Raw genomic sequence first — 18,210 nt, 5'->3', positions numbered from 1 at the left:
TAGAATATGGTAGAAAAATATATATTAAATAAATCATTGTAAATTATTAAATAATACATAGGTGTATAAGAAGAAATAGAAGGTGACATAGAAATGTATAATTGTATATCTAAGCTATCCTGAGCACTAAGGAAGACTTCTTTGTGGAAGTAATATTTAAGGGAAAGATGAACAAGAAACAGCTAGCAAGAAGAGTTGGGGAGAGGAATATTCCAGACAGGTCAAACAGCCTATATGAAGGACCGAGGGAGTTAAATTGAAACTGAAGTGGTAAAACAAGGAGAAATCAACCATACAGAGGCCCATTTGAAGTTCTGGGATGGGGGAGAATGATGAAAGAAGGCATAAAGAGAAAGAAGAGCAGGTGAGACTTCGGGGAATATTACACTAAGGTGTCTGAGGAAACAGGCAGGTTTGCAGAGAACGAGACAAACAGGGAAAAGGATAGGGTAGTGTTAGTCATGAAGGAAGGGGTTTTAAGAGAAGAAAGTGTTTAATAGCACCAGAATATGCCAAGAGATCCAGGAGCAGAAGCACTGAAAAAAGACCAAAAGTTTGACTATACCCCTTCAAAACTGTGGTTTGAATGGAAGGGTGTGTGAGCCACAAGATTGCTGGTATCAAGGAGAGAGTGGGTGGGGAGGAAATTGAGGCTGTGGGCATAGACCACTTGTTCTAGAAGTTTTGCAGCAAAGAAATGATAAAGGGTAAATGATAAATGATAAAGAAGGAGAAAGCAACATCTAATTCTTCCCCCTATCAGCATACGGAAAATCTGTGTTCAAAGAGTATCATTTGAGAACATTCAGTGATGGGTAAAGGTATTTTTCCAATTTGGTTGTGTACATAGGTAGCTTTAAATTGTTTGATTTCTTTTCTTTGTTCTTGCATTTTGTTAACTTACCATGAAATACTAACTTTTCCCAAAGGTTTCTCTAGTACATAATGTAAGAATATCTCATTATGTGATGCATTTTGTGGTACCGGCAAATTTTTGAAAAAATATCCAAGTAGTAAATATTGGTAGATTCAAAATAATGAAGTCTAGTTATTTTTATTACCCAGAAAATCATTCTATCTTCTCCTTTATTGGCTGCCTCCCCAGGGGTTGTTTTAAACCAGTAATTTTAAGCAGAGTGAAAGACAGAATTGCCCGTAGAGCCAAAAATATTATACTGTGGTGCCAGCTCCAGCTTAAAAATTGCAATTTTCAGGGTATAGAGTCTGGACTCTCACACATCTCTGCAGATGATTGTAATGAAAGCCAGGGTTAAGTAAGAACATTGTCCTAGTCCTGGCAAGCGTGGCTCAGTTGGTTGGAGCATTGTCCCATAACCAAAAGGTTGCAGGGTTTGATTCCCGGTTAGGGCACATAACTTGGTTTGTGTTCGATCCCCAGTCCAGCGCGTAATATCCCCTGTCTGATCTGGGTATATATGATCCCTGATCCTCGTTCTGGGTGTGTACAGGAGGTAACAAATCAATGTTTCTCTGTCCCATAGATGTTTCTGTCTTTCCCTTCCTCTCTATTCTCGGGTAAGGATAAAAAACAAGCAAACAAAACAAAAACAAAAACACTATCCCGGGTCTGTCTTTACCACTCAAACTGTCCCTGTTGTTCCTCACACTCAGTCCAGTACCTGGCTGCTCACCTGATTTATCCATCATCCAATCTGAACATTTTTAACACTCCCAGACAATGAGGTTTCTGAGGGCAGAGACCTTGCCTCATTTGTCCTACTATTCCCAAAGTTCTGAGCAGCTACCTGATGCTGTGTAGGTATACACAGAAAACGTGTGTCAACCTGAACTTCTTCAAAATGTCTGTTGTGTCCGTAATCACTCTTTCCGCTTCTGCTCCTCTTTCGGAGACCGAGAATCGGCCTTTTCAAAAGCAAAGGTCCAGTTTGCTTTTGTCTCATCTCCTCCCAGTACCTCTAGGGTCCTGCTTTACCGGTTAACCTTCATTCTTGTAACCAAGTTCATCTTCTTTTTATCTGCAAATATGCAGTGTTCTTAATTCTCAAATACCCCCTCAGTCTATGGTTCCAGATTTGTCCCATCTCTTTCAGGTTTGACATGAAAGGAAAAAAGCCATTGTCTCATTTTCCAGTATTTTTAAGGTCAAAATTCCTGGAAGAGACAGTCTGCATTTGTTCACAATTGGTTCTGCTTGGCTGCCTGCAAATCTCTTTCTGCTCTTCCGTCTGTACTAACACTATCTTTACAGCTCCTAAACTTCTCTGACCACCTTCTTGTTAGCAAATCATAAAACCCCTTAATCCTCACTTTAACACTTTTCCCATATGATCACTCCTTCCCTAAAATCTCCTTTTTCCCTGGCTTAAACACCTGCGTTTACTTTCTACTTTTTTCATCATTTTTAATAACTCCATTTCCTCCAGATTCTTAATTTTATCATTAGAAATGTTTTAAGTTACCATAGGATTTTATTTTTTTAATTATATTTTATTGATTATGCTGTTCCACTTGTCCCAATTTTTCCTCCTTTGCCCCCCTCCACCCAACACTTTCAACTCCCTCAGGCAATCCTCCTACCATTGTTCATGTCCATGGTTCATGCGTTTAAGTTCTTTGGTCCATTTCCTATACTGTACTTTACATCCCTATGGCTGTTCTGTAACTTCCTGTTTGTACTTCTTAATCCCTGCCTTCTTCACCCATTCCCCTACACACCCCTCCTATCAGAGTCCTAATTTTAAATGTTTTCAAGACTCTGGTTTTGGCCTTTTCTCTAATTTTCACATCAGAGAGTATAATTTCGCAGCCCATGGGATAGATCTGGCTTGCAGATACTTTTGGTTGACTCATGAAATATTTCTTAAAATTTTAATTAGTTGCTAATATTTTAAAATTGGGAAAGTTTACATCAAAGGCTAGATTTAGTGTCAAGGGTTACTGTGAGGATTGAGTTAAATGAGGTATGTAAATCATTTAGCACTGTCTTAATTTTACAAGCATTAAAAAATGTTATTTTAATTATCATTTTGCAGTTTTCAAAGACCTTTTATAGATAGTATTTCATAATACAGGGGTGGGAAAAAGTAGATTTACAGCTGTGAGTACATGAAACACAGTTAATATAACTATTGTAATAATTATAACCTGCATATCTTTTTCCATATGAACAACTGTAAACCTACTTTTGCCCACCCCTGTATTTAATTAGCCCCTACAGATTGGTGTTTTAGTTGTTTACAGTATTTTGGAATTAAAAAGTATGCTGAAATTAATATCTTAGTACATATATTTTTTGCATATTTGATATGCATTTATATTCACTATCTATCCATTTAATACTTTGTTCCTTGTTATCACTCATACATGTTTGTACACAAAAAAAATATCTTCCATGCACCAGGGGGGAAATTCTGTCTTTAACAATTAGTTTTGGGCTATGTGTAACTGCCTCAAAAAACAAAACAAAACAGAAACAAAAATAGACAAACAAAAAAACCACTAGGAAACCAAAATTAAAAAATCTAGCCCAACAATATGACTTTTATTAACACTGTCCTAAACAACTGATACAGACTTTGTGATTATTCTAAAAAAAACAAAAAAAGTTAAGCCCACCGATGTGCTTTTTATAAGTACAGTGTTTTAACAAACTTCCTAACAAACTTATAAAGACTCTGATTAAACTGTTTTGGAAACTAAGATGAAATTTATTATTTATCATAATTCTTTTTGAGTTTTAAATTTTATCCATCTACTGATTATTACTGATTTTTTTTTTTAGAACTTGTTACTTTTCTTAAACATTTCTCCTTTTCTTAAAAAAAAGATTTTATTTATTTATTTTTAGAGAGAGGGGAAGGGAATGAGAAAGAGAGGGGAAGAAATATCAATGTGTGGTTGCCTCTCATATGCCCCCAACTGGGGACCTGACCCACAACCCAGACATGTGCCCTGACTGTGAATTGAACTGATGACCTTTTGGTTCGCAGGCTGGCATTCCATCCATTGAGCCACACCAGCCAGGGCATTGTTTTTCTTTTTTATAAACCATCTGGGTGTTTTATTTTTCTCTCTATGCTGTATCTGAAGAGTATAATTATAGTTACTAGCTTAGTCACCCTTTAGCATATTATTAGGCTAATCTTTTGTCAGCCTTCCATAACATTTGCCCATTTTCGAAATTGGGTTGTCTATCTCTCTATTTTTTATTGATTTGTATGTTTTCTGTACTTTTTTGAAGACAGCAGCCTTTTGTTTATTATAACTGTTGCAAATATTCCACAAATTTTTGCTTGTTAACATTTTATGCATTTTTTCCCTATCAGTTTTAAGTTATTGCTACAGTCAAATTGCTCAATATTTTTCTTTATAGTTTCTACATTTTGTAGTAGAGTTACAAAGGTTTCTTCACTTAAGCTGACAACTGTCCCAGTTTTCCTGGTTTCCAGGACACAACATCCTTCATCCCAAGAAACCCCTCAGTCCCAAACAGATATTATCATTTTATCTAGTGTTTAACATAAAAAATTACCTACATTTTTTCCAGTACTTACTTACATATTTGTTTATATTTAAATCTTGACTCATTTTGTTTTATTTTTATGTAAGAGATGAAACAGGAGTCTGGTTTTATTTATTTTTTAATGGCTAGCTAGTTCTTCTAATGCCATCTATCAATGATATAAATAATCATCCTTTATTCCCCTTATTAATTTGAATGGCCACTTTTATCAGATACTAAATTTCAATATGTATAGATGAAGCAACTGAGGTTCAGAAAGTAATGTATGCAAGATTACAGAAGTAATAAACAGAAGAGCCAAATGTCTATTTTCTTACTCTAAAAATTTTCATGTTTTTATCTATTTTTGTCTCTGCTGAAAGTTTGGGTTTCCAACCAATATTTTGCTTACTGAACACTAATTAGGTGTTGTCTGCTACTAAATTAATATCTTTCAAAATGGTGTTGGGAGAACTAAACTGGTACATGCAAAAAAAAATGAAACTAGACTAACAGCTTACACCATACATCATAATAAATTCAAAATGTATAAAAGACTTAATAATAAGCCATTACACCATAAAAGTCCTAGAGGAAAATATTGATAGGAAAATTTCAGGTATCCACGTAGCAATATTTTTGCTGTTATATCTCCCAAGGCAAGGGAAATAAAGGAAAAAAGAAACCAATGGGGCTACATCAAACTACAAAGCTTCTGCATGGCTAGAGAAACCATCATCAAAATGAAAAGGAACCCGACTGTATGGGAGAATATATTTGCCAATAATACAGCAGACTTCCAAAATATATGAAGAGCTCATATGACTCAACATCAGAAAGATAAACAATCCAATTTAAAAAATGGGCAAAGGATTTGAATAGATACTTCTCCAAGGGCCCTTAAGCATATGAAAGGGTGCTCAATGTTACTAACCATCAGAGAGATGTAAGTTAAAACCACAATGGGATATCACCTCAGTAATGTAAGAATGGCCATAATTAATAAATCATCAAACAAGTGCTGGCGAGGATGTGGAGAAAAAGGAACCCTAGTGCACGTTGGTGGAATGCAGACTGGTGCAGCCACTACGGAAAACAGTATGGAATTTCCTCAAAAAACTAAAAATGGAACTGTCTTTTGACTCAGCAAGTCTGCTGCTGTGAATATACCCTAAGAATTCTGAATCACCAGTTCAAAAGAACTTATGCACCACTATGTCCATAGCAGTGCTATTTACACTAACCAAGTGCTGGAAACAACCTAAGTGCCCATCTGTAGATGAGTGTATCAAAAAACTGTGGTACATTTACACAATGGAATACTATGCAGCAGAAAGTAGGAACTCCTACCCTTTGCAGTGCTATTTACACTAACCAAGTGCTGGAAACAACCTAAGTGCCCATCTGTAGATGAGTGTATCAAAAAACTGTGGTACATTTACACAATGGAATACTATGCAGCAGAAAGTAGGAACTCCTACCCTTTGCAACTGCATGTATGGTACTGGGGAGTATTATGTTAAGTGAAATAAGCCAGTCAGTGAAAGACAAATACCATATGATCTCACTTATAAGAATAATTGAATAAACAAAATAAACTAATAAATAAAATAGAACCACAGTCATGGAAACATGGGTCAGAGTAAAAGTAACGAGAGGAGAGTGGGGAGGGGGATAATGGCAGAAAGAAGGGAAAGGGACTAGACAAAAAATATGTATGAATAATCCACAAACATGGACAACAGTGCGGGAGCAGGGAGAGGTAGGATGGGTGGAGGAGGCAAAGTGGGATAAATTGGGACAACTGTAATAGAATAACAATAAAAAATGATTTAATAAAAATAAATAAGTAAGTAAATAAATAAATAGATAACTAAATACAAGAAGTTTAATAATCTCATGGGAAAAAACGAAGTGTAAGAACATGAAATGCATGCCATAATACTAGGATCAATTGTTGACATCATTATGTTTAAAAAGCAAGTATTAATTGTATTTCTTGAGTTTCTTTGTATTTATTATTTTAACTTTAATATTAACATAAATAAGACATATTGCTGAGTGTACAATAGTTATACATTTCAAAGAACAATTATACAGTGTAAATTAAAAATAGATTATTGCCATTTCTTCCCGAATTATAATCTCAACCTTTGCTCTAAAGGTAGCCATTATTTTTGGGACAATCATTCTCTTTGGGTGATAATCATCCCTGTTTTTCTTTACATTTCACCATGCATGTATGTAGTCCTTAACAGTAAAATATGTTTTGATTACTTTGTATTGTGCATAAATTAAATCATATTGTGTATATTATTTTATAACTGCTTTTATTTACTAACTTTTATATTAGAGATTTATACACTTTTAAGTTTGTAGCTCTAGTTCATTAATAAAAATAATTTTTTATCCTAGAATTTCAGAAGTTTGCAAAATAGTTTTTCCCATGGAAAAGCTGTGGTGCAGAAATAACAAATGTGATTTAAAATGCTCTAATATATGTGGTAGATCTTCACTCAAGTGCCATGTGAATGAAAACCACTAGTGGGAGACTGATCATTATTGTAGAAGGCAGAAAAGAAAATATTTCCTTTACATCCAATATTTACCATTACATTAATGCTATAGTCCTCAGGTAGCTTTAGTAGAGAAAAAGGTTACATGTGTCTCTTATTGCAACTGAAATTCCCATTTGTTATTTAGAAAATAACAGAATTTGGGGGAAATTAATGTTGCTTCCAATTATTTCTGCAGGTTGATATTTCTCTTTACTTATACAGCAGAAATAAAATTGCAAATTAGACCTCTTTCCTCCAAAGTTAGGAACTTCAGGATATTCTGGCAATCACAGACTTCCACTAGTCCCAGATCACAATGTGAAAATCACTGCATTAGAGGCAGAAATATAATTAGCCTATCTAGGTTACAATTCATCTTATTTTCAGGACCTCTAAAAAGGATGCAATTTATTTTCACAACTTCTTGCTTGGATCCATTCATAACTCTAAAGACTTTCAAGAAATAATACTTTTATGTCTACCTTACATCCACAATATTCACTTTTAGAGAATGCAGTACAAACATCCACTAACTAAAATGCTAAATGGTAAGGTAGATAGTTTAAGCTTTCTGGAGCCAGAAATTTATAGTAAATTTTTACACTCTATTGACTTTACCATTGGTGCTTAGAAAGAGTTATGTGCTCAGTGTAGCTAAATAGAAGTTGTTCTGGCAATGTAACTTGAATTTCTGGGTCTTTGTGTGATTCACTTCTCAGCCTCAAAATTGTATTTGTTTTAGATAAAACCTTGAATCTTTAGGAGACGTGTACTACTTCATTTTTACTCGGTTTAAACCCCAGTTGGTAATGTCCTTTGAATACCTTTTTTGAGTTATTCTTTACAGTCTGTGCTTTGTAAAGGGCAGAACTAGAATGTATAATTCATTTAATTATCTAAAATGATTCAGGAAAGAAGAAACAGAGCAAGAAGTAAAATCCATATCTCTTATTAAGTTTTCCAGCCATTGCTTAACCCACAATGGTCCAGCTCTGTATTTTTGTTATAATAACTTGCACAGTTTTGAAGTTGAAAAGCTTGAAACACCAAATGAAGAATAAAACAGTTCTATCATTTGGTTTTCCTCATGTAGAATATCAATATATTTCCAGAGATTTCAACATATTGAAATGTATTTCAATGTATTCTTATTGTTTTTTTAAAAGTAGTTAGTTCATTAATGTTAAATAACAATAAAGATGACAAGTAAAGATGTGAGGATCATAATAAGCAATAAGAATGACTTCTAATTAGTTCAGTGCTAGCATAGAGAACTTTAGTCCTGGAGAGAAATATCAAAAGAGATGTAACAATAAAACTATTCTACATTTTTCTCTTTTACAGCTATATCGTCATCTTATTAGAGTATAGCCAGATATTTTCTGCTTCAGTTTTGCCCCAGTTTAAGGATTCTTTTAGCTTAGAATTTATTTATTAGACTCCTTTGTCTCCCTCAAACATGAATAAAAGAGCAGGAAATTAACTTTTTCTGTTTCCCAATTCTATGCATTAGAAATAATAAATAAATCTAAACAAACATAAAACTTTTAAAGTACGGCAGAATCTATGTTCTAGTTTGGTTAAAAACAGTTACTGAATCAGGTTTTTTTTTACTGGAAAGGGTGAAAGCTCAGAATGCCTATCTAGAACTGTTTTTAGTCAGGATAGCACAGGATTTTACAATAGATAAAAACTGTTTAACATAACAAGCAAATCATATGCTGTTTCTGGGAGCCTGTTTCCCCCTTACTGGAGGAAGCCTTGGGAGTACGGGTTTGCACAGTCATGCCTAGACAATGTCTGCTGCGTGGGTGGTATCTGCTTGCTCAGGCATATGACAGTGACGATTTGGGAAAGGAAATTTTTGGTGCTCAAAGTGAGTAAGAGGTTTCATTAGTAGTAAAATCACAAGACAGTCTTACTTCTGATGATGATTTTTGACTTAGATGGAAAAGTTTTTTATTCAGTGTTAAAGGTTTTCTGTTTGCATTTTGTTTTGTGTATATTTGTGGATACATGTTCTAATGTTATGTGTATTAAAACCTGGTGTTTATGTCCATTTTATCAAATTTTATTTCATAGTTTGTTTTTCTCCATCCTAAGAAATCTTTTTGTATATGTAAAAGTCACAGAGATTATCTCCTATGTTTTCTTCTAGAAGTATTACTGTCTTAGCTTTTACATTAAAGTCAATAATTCAATTTAAGGTAATTTTTTTGTGTGTGTAGTGTTGAGTAAGGGTTGAAGTTCTTTTTTTAAAAAAAAATGGATATCCATTTATTCTGTGGTTAGCTGTTGAAAAGACTTTGCTCTCCCCTTAAATTGTCTTTATTGAAAATTGATAGACCATATATGTGTGAATCTCATTCTAGGCTCTCTTTTTTGCTCTATTGAAGTATGTGTCTATCCTTTAGCCAATGCCAGACAGCCTATATAATTGTAGCTTCATAGTAAAGCTGAAATTAGGTAGTATAAATCTTTTATGTTTTAAAAATTGCTTTGGCTATTCTAAGTTTACATTTTCATATAAATTTCAGAATAATTTCCTTAATTTTTACGGAAATGACTACCCAATTTTGATTAAAACTATATTGAATCTATACAACAACTTGAGGAGAACTAACCTCTTAACAATATTGAGTTGTTCTGTCCAAGAACAAGGTATTTCTCTCCATCTATATATGTACTCTTTAATTTATTCAGTAATGTTTTATAGATTTCAGAGTGTAGACCATGAACATCTTTTGTTGAATTTATTCCTAAGGTTTTATTGCACTGTTGTAAATAGAATTTCTTTTTTAAATTTCATTTTCCAATTGTGTTGTTGTTAGTGTAGAAAAACATAATTGCTTTAAAATATTTTTAGCATTTTATACTATGACCTTGCTATACTTAATTAGTTCTGCCAGTTGTTTTACAGATTCCTAAGAATCTTGTCATCTACAAATAGTTTTGTCTTTGCTACCTTTTCTGTCTATATGCCTTTTTCCTCCTTGCCTTATTGCCATGGCTAGGACCTCTGGTACAATGTCGAAAAGAAGTAGTAGGAGCAGACATTCTTGCTTTGTTCCTGATTTCAGAGGGGAAATATTTCATTATTAAAAATGGTATTAGCTGTAGGATTTTCACAGATCCCCTTTAACAGTGTGAAGAAGTTTCCTTCTATTTCTAGAGTTTTATAAATCATGAATGAGTGTTAAATTTTGTCAAGTGCTTTTTCTACATCTGTTGAATTGCTCTCATGTGTTTTTCTCTTTTATTCCCCTAATATTGTGAATGTCACTGATTTCTGACTGTTCAATCAACTTGAGTTCTTTATACTTTATGTAATTATATAAAGTATACTTTATATGATTATGTTATGTTACTCTTTTTATATAGTGATATATTTCACTTGCTATTATTTTGTAAAAATTGTTCATGTCTTATGGTTATCAAGGTTATGGATCTTTAAAAAAAATTTGTAATGTATTTATCTGCTTTTGATGTGTGGTTAATTCTACCCTCATAAAGTGAGGTGGGAAGTGTTCCCTCGTCTATTTTGCTAAGGGATTTGTTTGTAGAACTGATATTACTTCTTCCTTAAGTATTTGCTTAAATTTGTCAGTGAAGCCAATTTGGTGGGAAGATTTTTATCAATAGATTCATAATAGATATAAAACTCTTCAGATTATCTGTTTAAACCCAAAATAGCTTTGAAAGCTGTGTTTCTCAGTGAATTTGTCCATTTCATCTAAGTTATTGAATTTGATTATCATAAAGTAGTTAATATTCTTCTATTATTTTTCATAAATGTACAATAGTATCTATACTAATGTTTCTTATTTTATTCCTGATATTAGATAATTGTGTTTTCTCTGTGTTTTTTCTTAATAAATATAGCAATTGGTTTATGAATGTTGAAGATCTTTTCAAAACACCAGCTTTTGGTTTTGTTAGTGTTTGTATCACTTCTTTTCTATTTTTTTTTATTTGTTTTCTTACCTTTTGTTTTTAGCTTCTTTAGATGGATTTTAATCACTTTTTCTCCGATAGCATTTAAAGTTATTAATTTTCCTGTAAGCATTACTTTAGCTGCAAACCCCAAATTTTATGTGTTGTATTTTTACTATCATTCAGTTCAAAATACATTTTAAGTTTCTTCTTTGACCAAATTACTTAGAAACATATTTAATTTACAAATACTTGGGACTTTCTTAAATATCTTACTGTTATTGTTTTTCAGCTTAATTCTGTTTTGATAGGACATTTTTGGTACAATTTCAGTTTTTAAAAGTTTTTTGAGACTTGCTTTATGGCCCAGAATGTGGTTAAAGTTGGTGAATCTACCATGTGCACTTGCAAAGAACGCATGCTCTCCAAATGTTGGATAGAGCTCTAAAAATATCAGTTAGGTTAATGCATTAGTAGCTATGTTAGTAAGTATCTATTGCAGTGTAATGAATCCCACCCAAACTTAGCAGCAGCTAGAGAATATGTATTTTAAAGATTTTACTTATTTATTTTTAGAGAGAGGGAAAGGGAGGAAGAAAGAAAGGGAGCGAAACATCAATGTGAGAGAGAAACATTGATTGGTTGCTTCTTGTACATGCCCTGACTGGGGACCAAACTCATAATCCAGACATGTGTCCTGACCAGGAATCAAACCAACATTTTGCTATGCAGGATGATGCCCAACCAACTGAGCCACAACAGTCAGGGGTGGTGGTGGTGGGATATGTATTTTAAAAGATAAAAATACATTATGACGTCGACCTGCGAACCAGGTGTTGCAGGTTCGATTCCCAGTCAGGGCACATGACTAGGTTGCACGCCAGGTCCCCAGTTGGGGGCGTGTGAGAGGCAACTGCACATTGATGTTTCTCTCCCTCTCTTTCTCCTTTCCCCTCTCTCTAAAAACAGATAAATAAAATAAATGATAAAAATAACAAAATAAAAATAAAGTAACCTTGTTAAAATATTTTTAAAAAATACATTATGAGTTGATACATTTTTTATTCAAATTTAGGAATTAAAATTTTTACTTAATCTCATTCATTTTTACATCTATATCTTTCCTCCCACATTGAAAAATTGAATGATACCAACATTATAACTCCTTTGATTTATCCCTCAAAACATATAGAACACTTTGAGAATAAAAGTACCAAACACTACCACCAACAGTATTGAAAATAGTTTTTTTCCCCTCATTTTTGTCATTAAGTTATAGTCTATAGAGATATACAGTAAAATTACTATGTTTTAAAAGTCATTTGGGTAGCTCCTCTACATATGGTTATGCAACCAATTCTACATGCATTTAGAGTCGTTTGTGTCACTTTTGCTTTACAATATTAGTGTTTACAAAAACTTGATTATGTTTTATAATTATGTAAAATGGTTACATGCTTCCAAAGTCAAATCTATAAAATCAAGTACAGTCAGAGACCTCTTACTTTTATTCCTGTTCCCATTTTATTTTTTCAGTTTTGAAATTATAAGTAAGAAAAGAAACAAAGCACACACACACACACATACACACACACACATACAAACACACACACCCCCCTTGTATTTCTCCCTTCATGTCCTAGATTAATAGTAACATATTATATATGCTTTTATCTATCCTACCCCTTTCACTTAACAATGATCTTGGAGGTCACTTCATAATCATTCATGGAGTTATCTTCCTTTCTTTTAAGTAGTTTCATCATACTTCATTTTGTGAATGTACCATGGTTTAGACAACTAATCTCCTATGGGTGGCTTTTTGGATTATTTCTAAAAGTCTTGCTATTACCATGTTGAATGAATAGTCTTGTGTATATAACCTTTTCATATTGTTGCTAGTGCATCTTTTGGGATAGATTATGAGAAGTGATATTGTTGGATCAGAAGGAAAATGAGTATGTAATTTTGCTATATATTGTCAAATTTTCTTTGATTGAAGTTGTAACATTTTATATTCTCATCAACAGTCTATAGACATACCTATCTCTCCACAGCTTTGCAGATAGAGTATGTTGTCAAAATTTTGTATTTTGACAATCTTTTGGTGAAAAATGGTATTTCTATATAGTTGTAAATTGTATTTCTTTTACTACTGTAAATGGTGTTGAGTATCTTTCTATATGACTAAGAGATATTTACACTACTTCTCCTATAAAGTTACTGCTGATATCTTTAGTCCGGGGTTTGCTAGAGGGTTGTGTTGACCTTTAATTTTATCACATGCCAGGAAGCTGTGCAAGCTACTCTTCTAAGCATTGAGAATGCAGAATGAACAACACAGGTGAAAATCCCTGCCTTCATGGAGCTCACAATCTAGTGAAAGATTGATGTATTTGACCCATGGATTTTGACAACTTCCTCAAATTATCTCCCTTGACTATTCCCAATTCTGACCCAGAATTCATGTGCTTGAGACCACATACCATCATAATCTTGATTCTATGGACTTGCCATTTGATGTACTTTTTCAGATTTTTATCTCTCAGTCTTCCCATAAAAACATCACTTGGACTTGCTTCACCAACTCTTTCAATTTATGTTGATTTGGATAGTGTATTATTCTAGTGTATTTCTTAAGATCCAAACCTTGGTTTCTAGTCACTGCCTCAAGACCTACTTGTGTAATAATAAGGGTGCAACTGGAGCAGCTTACAAGCTGGGTAGCCTTGGCCAAATTTTTTCATCACTCTGAGTCTACATTTCTATATCTGTAAAATGAAGATAATACCTGTCAGAATGGAGAGACTGAAATAAAAAAAATACACAAATTTAAAAAAAACATCTGTTTTTAGTGTAAGTGCTCAAAAATTATTTTAAAAGAATGGTTTATTAAAGAAAATGGCAACCAACAGGGGCACTGGATTTAAAATTTCTCCATAAAAACACTGTGTGTTAAATTATACCCTAAAATATTTCTCTTTGCTGGTCAGATGCACTCACTTTAAATGCACTAGAAGTGTATAGCTTTATCATGAACACTTTCTAGAAGTTTTGTGCCTTCCACAATTAGAACCTGTTGATATCCTGTCTCAACTCTAATCAAACATCCAATTTTTCTTCACTTTATGATGATACTGAACTATTTGTAGTTCTCTGAAAATCCAATGTGACTTTATGCCTTCTTTTAAATGTCATTCTTTCTTTGTGCAATTTTCTTTTATCTTCCTGAAAACTCCTCATCTATTAAGATCCAGCTCAAATATTATAGGAAGTCTTCCCTAATCTCTCACTCATACTCTTTTAGATTAAACATTTCTTCTTTTTAACTTATGGACATTATGCATACTTCTATCATTACACTGAAAACTTTACATTATCATTTTTTACATAGCTGCTTCCTTGCCTAGACCTTAGGCTCTTGGAGGGAAGAGGTATTGTTTACTATGATATTCCTGGGCCTAGTAAATACTTTGCCAGTAGTTGCTGCACAAAATATTTATAGCAATTGCCACTTAGAGTTTGCCTTATAAAATTTGAAATTATAGGTAGTTGTCCACATAATGTGATTTCAAAAATGTTTAGAAAAATCCTTTTTTGTTCCATACCAGCATCTAATCAACACTACTTATCCTTTTCTACCTAGTCACTAGTTCCTAAAAATCTGTAACAGATAATAAAACCCTTTCTTCTACAGAGATAGATAAAATGTATGTAAGCTTGAGAGAAGAAATACTTTGATTTGAATATCAAGACAGGAAGGTAGTAAGAGGTATTCTGGGCTTGAATTAAGAGGATAACAAATAAGCAGGAAGATCAGGCCTGAAGTTCATACAGGGGGAAAAATTTTTTGAGACTTTTACTTGTCTGTTATAATTTGTGTTTTCATTGGCAGCTACAGTTCAAAAATGGCTTGAAGAACATGAGGAAATGTGGTTTTAACTAGGAGTCAGAAATACTAATATATAGTTCTCTCTCCATCCCATTTCAGGGTACGTAAGTGCAGGAGTGGGAGGTCTTGCTACATCAAGCAACCCAACACAGCAAATGGGTCACAACAATAACAGTTCGGGTAATGCTCATCTTTTAATGATAATTCTAATAGAAGAGTGCTTGATTCTTATGTATTTTTTATATTTTAGTATGTTGAATGGCTATATATGCATGTATAGATTATATTGTCTAAAAATACTACTTATGTTTAAGATTGTTGGTACATTTTTAATTCTGAAATTATTTCTTTGTTTATTTAGTACTACTTCAAGAATGTGATCACTAAACAAACCAATGTTCCACATATTTTTCATTCAATTTTTGAAAGAAAGAAGGTGAAGGGATTAACCAAATAACATATATGTGTAACCCACAGACACAGACAACAGTGTGCTGATGGCCACAGGAAAGGGGGTTTGAGGGTTGGGTGGAGATGGGCAAAGAAGGGGCAATGGGGACATCTGTAACAGTGTAAACAATAAAAAATAAAGTTAAAAAAACAATTAGGTTTTATAGGAATAAATTAAAGGAAGGACACAGGAGAATTGATTAGATGCTTTAAATGTTCAATGTACTTCTTTGTTACTGTATAGAAAGTATCGGGCTACACTGAGCAAGAAATAGTTTCTATTTTTAATGAAGTCATAATGCTAGATATGAAATTGGCATTCTATAGCAACTACCTGCCAACTGAAACAACAAAACTAAGGGACTCATGTATTAACAATTAGCAAAATTTAAAAAGCTTATCCAATACTATAAAAATAATCAGAGGAATATTTGTGAAAATAAGCATAATCTTTTCTCTTCTGAAAACACTTAGGAGTACATTTCAACTTGTGAGTTTTATTTCTGGTATGAGAAGTTGCAGGGGCAATTTATTGATTTTCCTTCTCAGGGTATTGCTTGGAAGGGGTGGACTTTTCTTGATTGTTATGGGATTTAATACCTGGTTTTAGAGACAGATTTCTCCATCGGTCTCCATTCACTGAAAAATCTTTATTAAACAGAAGGTCTCTTCTACTCTCCAGCCCACTGGAAGATCATTGAAACTCAAAATGCTTGAAGACTTTATTAAAGTCAGTTATGAGGATAACACTTAATGCAAAACCAGGCTCTTCCAACAGAATCCTGTTAGTTTCTGGGCACTCATTAGTTGCATTGGCTAAGAACTAATGTGGCCCAATTGCCAATATTCCCAGACAAGTTTGCTAAAATGAGAATCTGCTGAAAGGGCAACAATGAAAGTTTACAGCATGAAAAATATTTGCTTTGTTACTAAAATAACAATTTCTATGAGGCATATGATATAATCCAAAGGATAGAAGAAAAGCCTTTAAATATCCCAATAAAGACATCAATCAAGGCTGAATTTTTGAATTTCCCATTGACAGAATCTTATACCTTTTAAAACAGAGAGCACTCTCAGGGCCTCACAGGCCAAAATCCCCACAAGGAAAACCCTCATCTACTCAATTATCCTTGCCTATCCTGGCTGCCATCTCTTGGTCACCAGAGAGCTACCTTAACTGGTGTCCCTTTGCACCCCCTTTTCCCACCTCCACCAGGCCTCAACACCCCTTTCCTCTGGCCATCACCACACTGTCAGTGTCTATGAATTATACATATATGTTCTTTGGCTAATCCTTTCGCCTTCTTTCTTTCAAAAATTGAATGAAAAATATTTTGAATATTGGTTTGTATAGTGATCACATTCTTGAAATAGTACTAAATAAGCAGAGAAATAATTTCTTATTCCTTAGAATGCTATTGGTGCCCTCAATACTTGCCATACTTCACTTTGGAAAAGGGAAGGAAGGAAGGAAGGAAGGAAGGAAGGAAGGAAGGAAGGAAGGAAGGAAGGAAGGAAGGGAGGGAGTTGGTTGCTGGTTATGCTAAAAAAGGATTAGACAATTTATTTAACTAGAGGAAGAACTTGAAGTTACTAGTAGAGATTTAGTTAATTTTTAAAGTATATTTTATTGATTATGCTGTTACAGTTGTCCTAATTATTTTCCCTTTCCCCCCCTTCACCTGGTACCCCCATTGCCTCCAGCAATTCCCCCTTATTTTCTGTCCATGAATTATGGATATAAGTTCTCTGGCTTCTTCATTTCTTATATCATTCTTGACATCCCCCTGTCTATTTTGTTCCTACCAATTATGCTTCTTCATCCCTGCACCATTTCCCCCTTTCTCCTCCTTCCCCCTCCCAGCTGATAACCCTCCAAATGATCCCCATACCTATGATTCTGTTCCTGTTCTGGTTGTTTGCTTAGTTTGTTGTGTTTTTTTTTTTTTTTTTACATTCAGTTCTTGATAGTTGTGACTTTGTTGTCATTTTAATGTTCATAGTTTTGATCTTCTTTTTCTTAAATCAGTCCCTTTAATATTTCATAGAATAATGGTTTGGTGATGATGAACTCCTTTAGCTTTACCTTGTCTGGGAAGCACTTTATCTGCCCTTCCATTCTAAATGATAGCTTTGCTGGATAGAGTAATCTTGGTTGTAGATCCTTGCTTTTGATCACTTTGAATACTTTTTGACAGTCTGTTCTTGCCTGCAAAGTTTCTTTTGAGAAATCCACTGAGAGTCTTATGGGAACTCCTTTATAGGTAATTCTCTGCTTTCGTCTTGCCGCTTTTAAGATTCTCTCTTTATCTTGAAACTTAGGCATTGATTTTTATTTTTATTTTAAGTATATTGTATTGATTATGTTGTTACAGTAGTCCCAATTTTTTTCACTTTGCTCCCGTCCGCCCAGCACTCTGCTTCCCTTCAGCATACCCACCCTCCTTAGTTCATGTCCATGGGTCATGCATACAAGTTCTTTGGCTTCACCCTTTCCTATATTATTCTTAACTTCCCCCTGTCTATTTTGTACCAATCAATTATGCTTCTTAATCCCTGCACCATTTCTCCATTTCTCCTTCCCCCACCCAGCTGATAACCCTCCAAATGATCCCCATACTTATGATTCTGTTCCTATTCTAGTTTGCTTAGTTGGATTTTGTTTTTATTTTTTAGATTCATTGTTGATAGTTGTGAGTTTATCATTTTAATGTTCATCGTTTTTATCTTCTTTTCCTCAAATAGATATTTTTAACATTTCATATAATAATGGCTTGGTGATGATGAACTCTTAGCTTTACCTTGTCTGGGAAGCACTTTATCTGCCCTTTCATTCTAAATGGATAGAGTAATCTTGGTTGAAGTTTCTTGCTTTTCATCACTTTGAATAC

At 33.8% G+C, this 18,210-nt stretch overlaps 1 protein-coding gene across 2 annotated transcripts in view; it reads left to right on the top strand.

Annotated features, from left to right (window-relative positions):
- Positions 1–18,210, top strand: part of CD200R1 (CD200 receptor 1) — a 53,753-nt gene that overhangs the window by 7,503 nt on the left and 28,040 nt on the right. The window contains exon 2 of one of the 2 annotated variants that reach the window (XM_090263720.1): positions 14,966–15,046. The exons of the other annotated variant lie outside the window; for it this stretch is intronic. Coding sequence (XP_090119846.1) covers positions 14,966–15,046 — 81 coding nt within the window. The remainder of the gene's footprint in view (positions 1–14,965; positions 15,047–18,210) is intronic. 2 annotated transcript variants of the gene reach the window in all.

The sequence above is a fragment of the Furipterus horrens genome, unplaced genomic scaffold (genome assembly GCF_987537825.1).
Source record: "Furipterus horrens unplaced genomic scaffold, mFurHor1.1.pri manual_scaffold_1, whole genome shotgun sequence".
In the NCBI taxonomy this organism is placed as follows: domain Eukaryota; kingdom Metazoa; phylum Chordata; class Mammalia; order Chiroptera; family Furipteridae; genus Furipterus; species Furipterus horrens.
The sequence above is the reverse complement of the archived record's forward strand: the minus strand, read 5'-3'. Positions and strand labels throughout refer to the sequence as shown.